The sequence below is a fragment of the Platichthys flesus genome, chromosome 16, assembly GCF_949316205.1.
Source record: "Platichthys flesus chromosome 16, fPlaFle2.1, whole genome shotgun sequence".
Classification (NCBI taxonomy): Eukaryota; Metazoa; Chordata; class Actinopteri; order Pleuronectiformes; family Pleuronectidae; genus Platichthys; species Platichthys flesus.
Genome location: NC_084960.1, coordinates 8,327,254 through 8,337,790, shown reverse-complemented (window position 1 = coordinate 8,337,790; position 10,537 = coordinate 8,327,254). Strand labels below are relative to the sequence as shown.

General features: G+C 45.7%; 2 protein-coding genes across 2 annotated transcripts; both read right to left on the bottom strand.

Moving 5' to 3' along the window:
- Positions 1 to 57: 57 nt before the first annotated feature.
- Positions 58 to 3,238, bottom strand: LOC133970877 (MAPK regulated corepressor interacting protein 2-like). Its single transcript, XM_062407989.1, has 5 exons — positions 2,811 to 3,238; positions 2,649 to 2,718; positions 1,963 to 2,102; positions 807 to 893; positions 58 to 444 (listed from the first exon to the last, which is right to left on the bottom strand). Exons 1-5 carry the CDS (start codon positions 2,863 to 2,865, stop codon positions 374 to 376), a joined length of 423 nt encoding a protein of 140 aa, XP_062263973.1. The 5' UTR covers positions 2,866 to 3,238; the 3' UTR covers positions 58 to 373.
- Positions 3,239 to 4,143: 905 nt separating this feature from the next.
- Positions 4,144 to 10,318, bottom strand: LOC133970876 (glycerophosphodiester phosphodiesterase 1-like). The gene is made up of 6 exons (XM_062407988.1): positions 9,942 to 10,318; positions 7,874 to 8,049; positions 7,586 to 7,691; positions 6,891 to 6,983; positions 6,221 to 6,432; positions 4,144 to 6,070 (listed from the first exon to the last, which is right to left on the bottom strand). The coding sequence occupies exons 1-6, from the start codon at positions 10,200 to 10,202 to the stop codon at positions 5,923 to 5,925; spliced, it is 996 nt and encodes a 331-aa protein (XP_062263972.1). The 5' UTR covers positions 10,203 to 10,318; the 3' UTR covers positions 4,144 to 5,922.
- Between the last annotated feature and the right edge of the window lie 219 nt (positions 10,319 to 10,537).

Sequence of the window (10,537 nt, the reverse complement as noted above, 5' to 3'; positions counted from 1 at the left end):
GGTGAATAAACATGGAGATATTCTTGTGACAATGAAGAAAAGATGCGAGTTCAGAGATTCTTTGGAAAAGAAAAAAACTTTACTGCATTTCAAAGTAGCATGACATCTCTGTTGAGGGTGAGACAAATCTGAAGACATGGTCCTTCAGCCGTCTGTGGCAGACTGAATGTTTGGTGTTTAGTGGTTTGGAGTTAAAAGGCTTGAGGTCGAGTGAGGCGATTCCCTGTGGTTCCTACGGCAGCGTCCCAGCGCTGTCCGTCCACGTGAATCCCATCAGGACACTGACCCGTTCACAGCTGCTGCTCCCACGTATCCCGGAGCCAGAGTCTGTCCTCCTGACCGACGGTCAAGATCCGCTGGTCCCAGAGCAGTGTCAGGACAGCTTGTCGATGTTGGCTAGGAAGCGCTGGGCCCACCATTCATCCAGGTCGATGGGCACAAAGTCTGAAGGAACAAAGTCAGTTACTCAATGAGCCAAAAAACTAATACTCATCTGGCTGGTTTATTATAAATTAATACAACCGGGACAAGAAAATGTTTAAAAAGAGACACTAGTTCAAACCAAAATAACTTGGGGCCACACGTTCCAAGGCAACGGAGCAGTAATGCTTGATACTGAGGGGAGCACATACTTTTAATACTCCTCTCTGCAGCCGTAGTTTACATAAACACCTTAGTTCAGCCATTAATCAAACTATAACAGATGCAGATCTATAACCTGAGAACAGGAGCAGCTTGTGGCGGAGGCTGCAGTGTAAGGAGGAGGAAGAGGAGGAGGAGGAGGAGGAGGAGGAAGCAGTACTCACTGTCCATGTGTGGGCTGGCAGTGGTTTCTTTAAAGTGAACTGCTGCCTGTGTTTCCTTCGGCTGCTGCTGCTCCACCTCCTGCCAGGCTGGAAACACAACAACACAATCAGTTAGCGTTAAACACGATAACAACTTTGATTTTGTTGTTAATTTGTTCGTCTTGCATGGAAACATTCAAATACACAAAGTGTCCGAGAATCAAAAGGAGCTAAACGACTAATTTAAGACCCTGAGTGACAGTTATGGTTTTAAACTCAAACACTTGATAAAAAGCAAAACATTTTACAAAGCTGACGTGGATGACTAACCTCCTCTCCGTGCAACATGTTAACATTATACTTATTTCTATTGGACTTTTAATATATAGCTATTGCTGACAGTTACATTGCAATAACTATTGATTTTGTGTTATTGCCCTAATTATTAGGCAACAGAAAATTATCTTATCTGTCTAGGTGTGTTATTTTTTCCTGCACCACATGGTCACACCCACAGATAGGGTTAGGGTTAGGGTTAGGGCTTCAAACACTGAAGTGTTTGAAGCGAAGGAGTCGACCCTGAATAGCAAACTTCCTGAAGCGGGGGAGGGAGGCTGCTTTGTGTCCTTGTCCGCCCATCGACAAGGTCACTGAGGCTGTTAGTGAGCTGCGGTGACTGAGCGTCAATGCCAACAAGTCGCGGGACACAGAAAACATGAGCTGAGGCCAAATGAAGTCTCCTGGAGACTGAACGAGCATGTGGACGTTAAAAAAAAAAAAGAGGCCACAGGCTTCAGAAACTGGGTCAGCGTGTAGCGTCGCCCGAAACCCACTACAAAACCTGCCTGGAGCTTTTGTTCCCTCTCCTCAAAGCAGACAAAAAGGCTGAGTTTCCCACAGGACTCGTGTACCAGCGCGGGTCATCATGCTGGAGCTCGACACGTTGGTGTGATAACATGTCTCTGCTCAGCGCCTGTCATGGCTATCAGTGTCAGAGCAGCTGTGTGGGTGAGGTGAGGGAGGGAGGGGGTGGCAGCTGGTTAGCAGCTCTAGTAAACTCCGAGCGAAACAATGCCATTCACAAAGTAGCCGGTGGACACAGAGAGACAGGGAAAAGGATAGTTTGGTGTCGTATTCTCGTTTTTCCAGTCCAACCCATTCCATGTTACTTCCTTACCCTCATAGAGAAACTTGACATTCTCCTCATGTGCGGCGCTGGAAGTCTCTTCCTGATGGTCGTCTGCGGGCAGAGCCGGAGCAGGGTGATGGTACTTCTTGCCGTTCGGGCGGTTGAAAACTATCTTGGGCGCGGGGAGCCTGGTGGGTACGAGGAGAGAGAAGACAATGTTACAGGTAGCCCTGAGGAGTGTGTGTGTGTGTGTGTGTGTGTGTGTGGGGGGGGGGGGGGGTGCATACTGTTTTCCCTGCAGGAGGTATCAGCCTCTGGGTTTAAAAGTCAAGCAAGGTTGGTTGTGTAGGAGTCAGAGAGTGCAACAGCTGAATGACCAGCCATGTGCCACCTCGCCTTCCCTGAAGGTCACCCACTCCCAGAGCCTGGCCGGGTCAATGGCATGAAATCAGCCCGGCAGGCAGGCCGAGCCCTGGGGAGGCCACAGTGTGGAGGTGTAACTCTGCCTGTCTCAAGCTGATGACGTACATGGACACTGTGATTATTGAGTAACAAACGCTCCACTCCACCCCCCCCCCCCCCAAAACGCACCTAATGCAAAGCTGGCAAAACACGCAGACTTCCCAAAACCCAGTGAGATCTCCACATGACAAAGCATCACATACACACAACTGGGAGCATTAATGGGATTCTTCATCCCATGTCTTCTACTTCTTTAAAGTCACGTCACTTACTCGGGCAGGTTCCACGAGGTCTGCTTGTGCTTGAAGTCGTTTATTTTGTTCTCCAGCTGCTGCGTGGGCCCTGGGGAACAGAGACAAAGCGAGCGTTAGGTTTCCCAAAAAGATCCATTGTTCCAAATGTCATGAATGTGGCATGAAAGTCCAGACTCTGACCTGTGCGTCGCTGGGTGGCCAGTTTGCTGGGACCTCTGGTGATAGTGTACATCATGCGCAGGAACAGTCCCCCGTGAAACTTTGGAGTTTGGCACTTTGACGTTAGGAGCGCGCAGGTCTCATCTACTCACTCCTCGGTGCTGGAGTGGGGATGTGAGAGGTGTCAGCCCCTCTCTCCTCTGCGGGTCAGCCGGAGTCACCACGGAGCTGACATGAGACGGGACAGCGAACAAGAACCGCGCCGTGCGTAAAAAAAAAAACGGTGCCGGTGCGCGCCTCAGCCCGGTACCCGTCCTCACTGTGCACTCCGTCGTCCCGTGGAGTCACTTCGGTGCCCGGGGTGTCCTGCGCCTCCACAATGTCAAACGACCTGAGACGGCAGCGACCATTCATAAGACACGGGAGGACGCGCACCGTCGATGCGCGTCGCCGCTCGACGTCCCTACACGCCTCCTCCTGCGCTTTAAAGAGACAGTGTCCCCGGGAGCGACACAAATCTGGAACACGAGGGTGGGGATCAGGGCCTCGGGGACCAGACTGACAGCCATGAGAAGGAACTGTCACATCCTGTCGAGTTTGATCTTATAAGTAGAAACGTTATAACGTTATTTTAACACCTAGTTTGCTCTGTATGATCTGCCTCGGGTTGTTTTAGGGATGATGGCACCCGGCATACGGATGTGGGCCCCTTCAGGCTATGACGCGGGCCCTCTGGCCCAAACAGAATTGTTGTGAGCCTAATGGTAAAAGAAATAGCCCAAAAACAAATGTGGGGTCTTTTTTGGTAAACGTGCCATGGAGAGGTCGAGTCTGGTTATGAACCCAAAGTGGCCCATGTGGTAACTAGTGCTCCAAATAACACCAAACTAATTCAGGTCACCTTTGATTGTTGTGGTTTTACTTACGGCTGAGATCTGGCAAACAGGAGCAGACCACACTGGTGCCATTCCAGGTATGTGGGCCGGATGTGCTGGGTGTGACCTACTATCCCTGACCCCCATTCTGATTGTGTTTATCTTTTGTCATTTTTGTCTCTGTCATGTAATGAGTAATAACGAAACCGGTAAACCTTGTGTGTGAAAACCGTAAAAAAAACAGAAAGCTTTCTTCAGAGGGGGGGGAAATGTTCCCACCTTCTCAACGTCTCTGTGTTGACAGTACTCACACACAGCAGGTGACAACACAACCATACTGTATAAACACACATCTCTGTTTACAACGCAAACCATGCTTCTCTATATACTAATCAGTGTCCCTGTGTTGTTGTCAATGATAGTGAGTGGACACAGAAACCCAGCAACAGAACTTTTTATTATTATTATCAATTGGGAAATTGTTTTGTTTTTTTTCACTTAAAAGACAATGTGAATTTTTATCAGGTTTACAAAATGAATTGTGAAGAATCATTAGAGCTGAACAGAGAAGATTCAATGTTTTGATGAGTGACACTGTGATGATTTGGAGGAATTGTTAAGAATGAAAACAAAGAGAATCATAGATTTTTTTTTTAAGAAATATATAAGTAATAATCAAGTTAATGTTGTTAAGTCTTCTGCCTATATAACTAAAACCTCAAGATCCACTGAGGACACCACTGACACATTCTCTCTATATTATTTTGTGGATACAGACAAATTACACTTTGTGGACTTTTTTAAGGCAGATTATCAGATGCAGCACAGTCAGCTAAGTGTAGTCAAGCAAAACAGTTATTAGGTATATTAAGGTAAAATGAAGGGAAACAGTGTTCAGCAGTGTGGAGTTACTAAAAGCAGCTTTTGAATCCTCACGTGAGGTGATAGATGTAAAACCAATAACTGTCATGCGGAAGAACTTTTAATGTTACAGAGGATTGTTTCTTAAATTCCTGCCTGCAGCTGGGATCACAAAGCGAGGTCTTGTTTTCCAGCCACGAGTCATCACACACGCTCCAGAACAAGTTCCACCTGTGTGGCAGAGTTCAACCGAACGTTTACTTTCCCTCGAGGACCAACGTGTTCTCATGTGTTTGAACATCTTGCAGCAAACGAGATGCCAGCTGCACACGCTGGCAGCCGGCGAACAGTCACTCTGTGGAATATTCATCCTCCAGAGCTCATTGTTAGATACATACCAAGAGAGCATCCATCATGTCTGACGTCTATTTATACAGACGTCTCTTTAATAAAGGTAGAACAAAGCCTCTGAGAGATCAGCAGAGAGGGTAGAAAAGATCTTAAAGGAAGTGTAATCCTAATCCCTGGTCCAGAGGAGTGGGAGCAGAAGGTGTTGCTGCTGGTGGCAGGTTTACAGTTTAACCCTCATTGTTTATTGAAGGGAATGTACCTGTATGCCAGCTACAGGTACATATGTGACGTCTCACCTCAGTTCTCACCTGGACACTAAATCATGCAGCCTATAAAGCTGGGGCTTGTTTGTTTGCCACCAGAGAGCTTGTTAGCACCAGATCTCTCCTTGAATTAAACTGAATCTACTATATACATTATAATGATCTTTAAAACGATAAGAAACTAAGAACTGTTGTGATGAATGAAGTGATTTGTATACACCTCCGCGGCAGTGACAGCCGGAGGGATTAAGTTTTCATGTCGTCCCTCTGTCCTAATTCTCGGGAACACGATATTTCATGAAAACCGTGAAATCGTTCTTTCAAATTTAGCAAAATGTTTTCACTCAAAGATTAATTGATCACTATCGGGTGGTCAAAGGTCAAAGGCCAAAGGTTCAAGGTCACGGTGGCCTTTTCGTCCATAATATTTCATGACTGCCTTTTGAGAATGTTGAGAAGTTGTCTCTTGGACTAGAAGTTTAACGGATTCAATTTCAGAGGGCAAAGGTCATGGTGACCTGGAATACAATGTATGTAGACTGAAACTCAACTGGTTGATGGAGGAGCACGACTACAGGGCAGTGTCTCTAGTTAGTCTATACTTTTCAAGTTCTACTTTGTTCATTGGAAAACTGAAACATTCAAGTTTCTTTAAATGTGTTAACCCCTGTACATGTTGAGCTGCTTTGTGTGTTTGTGAATGTGTCGGTCTGTTTGTCTGTCTGTCTGTCTGTCTGTCTGTCTGTGTGTGTGTGTGTGTGTGTTTGAGTGTGTTGTGTTGATTCAGTAATGAGGATCACAGTCTTCCAGCAAACTGTCAGTGATGTACCCGATCTTCAGCAGGTTTTGGTAGAAGCTCTTTTCCACAGCGGTGTTCACGGTCCAGCCCACCACCTCCACACCTCGCTCTGCCCAGTACTGAACGTAGTCCCTGAGTCACAGAGAGGAGGAGAGTACAGAGAGAGGAGAGCTCAGTCGATGAAGAACCTTATGTGCCTAACCCACAGCCAGAGACTGTATCAAGTATCAACAGACACTATCTCAAAACATGCACTGATTAATCCCTGTTAATTTCACCTACAGTGAGATGAAGTCTTTCTGCACGATGATGGCAGAGACTCCACAAAGCTTCCACAGGATGTGGTGGTGGGCCCAGTCCAGCAAGACATCCAGAAACCCCGTCCAGAGCTGACCCCACGTGGACAGGGTCCGAGGAGTGCCATCGCCAAGGCGACTCAGTCTCCAGGGCCGGTGGGTCAGGGCCGTGACCACGTTGGGGTCGGTCTGACGCATCTGTGGAGGGAAAACAAAAAGCTGTTTTATTGGAAATCAGATGCAAGACATTGCATTTCATCCAAACTGGCCTGTCTGAGACAAGTGAGAAAAAAAGAACGGTTTTCATCAACATCCATGAATTATTCCCTGAGAAAATTGAAAATGTTTTTAAAAGGCCTAGATTCTTCCCTAACCCACAGGCCTGCTCGAAGTTTCATGGAAATCCTTCCAATTGGTTTTGAACAATCTTCCTTACAAAGCAGCGTACAAACCGAAATGGGTCAAAACATAACCTGCTTGGCCGGGGTGTAATAAACCTGATCATCAACAAGTAAACAAAAGAAAGAAAACCAGTTAAAAGAAACACATCATTCCGACATTATCAGACACAATAGATTTTCTGTCTTCTAAAGATTCAAATCACTTTCTAGAGTTGTTGATATGTGTCTTTGTTAATTATTCATAGGTTCTGTTACCTTGTAGATAACTTTGGGTTCAAATGAGGAAACAATACTGGAGTTGTAAAGGACAGGAAACTTCTTGTACATCTCACGAAGCACTGATGCAGCCTGGAAAAGAAAAGATAAGATCAAATACAACTTTATTGATCCACACAGCGAGGACATTCAGCTATTACAGCATCAGGCACTTCAGAATGAGGAGAGAAAAAAAGAATATTTATAATAAACATAACTTAAACATAACTTAACTAAATAAGAAAATGCTGAGTATGTACATTAGAAACACCTTTTCACTGTAGTGGTCTGTATAAAATGTTATAAGTAAAGTACAGTGGCACAGGATGATTGCATGAGCAAGTAAAAAACTTCAGAAAAAAAACATTTGTACATAGTAAGAACCTGTTTGTACATCAAAGTTATTTTTATTTATCGAGAGGAACACTTGTGAAACTATGTGATACAGTTTAAAGAGGCTTCTCCTAGACGATCATGGCTCAAAATGCGAAATATTCTGTTGGATTATATGCCCATTGTTTTTTCTGCTATAATACTCTTTATTATGACTAAACACCACATGTACATATACTGTACATACAGTATACTGTACACCACTAAATATATATTTTATTCAACTCATTGACTTCACATTGCTCAACATTTCCCTCCATATTTCTTGCCTCTTTCTGTCTCTATGTCAGTATATTTAGCACCTTGTCAGGTTGACCTTTGACGTCAAAGAAGATGGTCAGCTGGTGTCTCATGCATTCCTCCACGGCCTCCTGCAGAGTCGGGACCTTCTCTCCGCTGAACTTCTCTCTGGAGACGAGAGAAACCACAGAAGTTTTGTTAAGATTTGTTAAGATTGTATCGCTGATGCATCAACTTCACACGTTCAACTCTATAGCTTGAAAACAGTGAGATATATGTGAAGGGTAAGGGATCGCTGGATAGAACCGTTCTTTTGCTAAAGTTATTTATACGTGTGATAGGACACGTACTTCAGTCTGTGATGAGCGGCAGCGTCGAATCTCCTCAGTTGGACAATTTGCAGTTTGCTAATTGGCCCAGAGCCGTTGGTGGTGCGGTCCACCGTCTCATCATGCATCAGCACCGGCACGCCGTCGGCAGTGAAGCTCAGGTCCAGCTCCACTCCGGTGGCTCCGTTCCTGCTGGCCTACGGCATCAGGAGATCACAGGGTGCGAAAGAGGACAAATGAATACTGGCGTTTTCCCTCAGAGGTTTTTAAACAACTGGAGGAAATGGGAGAGTGTGACACAGGAGGTGGGACACTGGAGGTGGGAAACTGGAGGTGTCTAACCATGGGGTCGGTGGTTTGATCCCTGGCCCCTCCAGTCTGACAATACTGAACCACATTGGTTTTGTATGAATGAGTGAATGGTGCTCTGTGAGGTCAACAAGCCTTTTACTGTTCATATTGTGGTGTTTGAGTTTTGCTCTTTCTTGCATTAAATGATCACTAGAATTGGTTTCACTGGTTTCCATGTTTGCTGGCAGAGGACCAGTGTTTCTCTTTGAGTAAAACAAGAGTAAATGTGCCCAATTAAAAACAGCAAACTGTAAGAGGCATTTTGTTATTGTTTTGTTTTGTTCAGCCTCCCACCACTTGGGGGAGCAGTTCTGCTGTTAATATAATCAGGGGGGTCACTTGGCACAGGTGTTGCTCTTAAGAAGCAAACAGTCTTTGAACTTTCGGTAATGGCTGTGAAAGGAAGGTTTTGATTTATTTTGTCTATGTTTCTGGGAAATAGACCTAACCCAGAGAAAGTGGTTCTCGAAACCCTGACGATTGTAAACAAGACATCACCTTTGGTTTGGTAACTGAACAGTTTGAAACAGCTAATCAGCAACCATGGTGGTTTCTTTTGATTTGCCATGGGGTCACTAGTCAAAATTCTAAAACTGCTCCATTGAGGACAGCGTTGGATTTCTGCTGTGGTTTGACTGTGTCTTCTGGGACCAGTGTTCTCTCCTGTTGCACGTCGGAGCTGTGGATCACGCTCGGAGGGAAACAGAACTTCAGAACAACTTCATTCCGGCAAAAAACAAGGTATGTGGAGTGCTACCTCCAACCAAAAGAATGTCCATTGTTGTAAATGTGTGCAAACACAACTTTGCACGTAAAATCCAATGAGTTGGTGACTATATATATATATATATATATAGGCTACCACAGGTTCTGATTCATATTTGGAAGGGGAGGGTGATGTGAGTGGTATTCTGCTGCAACATGCAACTTCACCACTAGATGTCAAAAAATTGTACACAGTGAACCTTTAAATTGACCAGAAAAAAGCAATAATGGAAACTACCAACCTGCAGAAAGAAAGAGGGAAAGAAAGATTATGTTTTCTAGAGCCAAAATCTGAAAGAGATGCCATCTCCTAAGACTGAAAATATAATAATTGACAAAGTGACGCATAAAGGGAAACAAAGATCTGCCACATTCTGCTCAGATACTTTTACCCAGTGACTCGTCAGAGGGAAAATGTGGGACCCAGTGTTGTTGCAGAATGAGGCTGAACAATAGAAGCTCATCGTCACATCCAGCTCCTTCAAACTCACGAAGAGTGGATCGATGAGAAATATGATCCCACACAGATTTTGAGTGGTGTTGAGGATGGAGAGGATGTGTAAAAACAGAAACGATGAGGGAAGCAAGGATTTCAAATCTGCACGTCTGGAGTTTAAATGCAGGACTTGATGGCATCAATTAAAATATGAGTTTATTTTATACAATAAGAACAATGAGCATCTGATCTGCAAAGGCCGATTTATAAAATAACTATCCGACAGTGTGAGCATCCCTGACCTGGATGCTTAAAACCGCAAAACAACAGCGAGTCACGACATTTAAATCCTCAGCAGCTCCTGCAGCTTCTCACTGCAGCAGGTTTATAGTTCATAAAAATCCCTCATGACATTCTCTTATTTCTTCTGGAAGGGAGATTCCTGCAGAAATTAAATATTTATTGCGGGTGTTAGATGTCTGCAGCCAGTTCTATAACCTAACACCGTGCACAGCCCCCCTCTCTCGGCTGACTGACCTCTCTGATCGCTGCCAACGTGTTCTCCGGTGCGTCATGGCTCCCGCCGCGGTGCGCCACCACCGGGACGCCGCCCGGAGAAGCCCCGGGCCGGAGGACGCGGCCGGCCTGCTCCGCCGGCACCGGGGGGAACCGGAACATCACCATGAAGACGTAGAGGCACGCTGTGAGCAGGGAGGCCCCCGTGGCGCTCCTGGTGCCCAGCATCAGCAGCAAGAACACCGCCGAGAAATACATCACCTCGTCGCCGATCTGCAGCATGCTGGCGGCCGGGCACGGTGTTGGATCAAGGACCGGAGCGGAGGATGGAGGAGTCGATGCTCCGGAAGATGGCACGGGACATGGATGGAGCTGCACCGCCTGCGCCCTGCTGACTACATGCTGGTGGATCCGAGAGATGAGCGAGAATCTGCTGCTTCGCGCCAGGGCGGTCGCCAATGTCCAGTGTGAAGGCAAATGAGAAACATCCGCTCAAAACATTCAAAGTGAAAAGCATCTTATCCTATTTGTTTTTAAGATTCATGTGGAAATTAGATATTTGGATTTTTCCTCACATGTTTAACAGCATCTGATGAGTCATAAAATGTCCCAATTTG

What these genes read in the sequence shown, in the direction of transcription:
- LOC133970877 (XM_062407989.1), bottom strand. Translation starts at nt 2,865, where the DNA reads ATGATGTACACTATCACCAGAGGTCCCAGCAAACTGGCCACCCAGCGA. An exon ending in GGCCACCCAGCGACGCACAG is followed by an intron (nt 2,719 to 2,810) that starts GTCAGAGTCTGG and finishes TCTGTTCCCCAG; the next exon opens with GGCCCACGCAGCAGCTGGAG. An exon ending in TGCCAGCCCACACATGGACA is followed by an intron (nt 445 to 806) that starts GTGAGTACTGCT and finishes TTGTTCCTTCAG; the next exon opens with ACTTTGTGCCCATCGACCTG.
- LOC133970876 (XM_062407988.1), bottom strand. Translation starts at nt 10,202, where the DNA reads ATGCTGCAGATCGGCGACGAGGTGATGTATTTCTCGGCGGTGTTCTTG. An exon ending in GCCGCTCATCACAGACTGAA is followed by an intron (nt 7,692 to 7,873) that starts GTACGTGTCCTA and finishes TCTCGTCTCCAG; the next exon opens with AGAGAAGTTCAGCGGAGAGA. An exon ending in AACCCAAAGTTATCTACAAG is followed by an intron (nt 6,433 to 6,890) that starts GTAACAGAACCT and finishes TTCCCTCCACAG; the next exon opens with ATGCGTCAGACCGACCCCAA.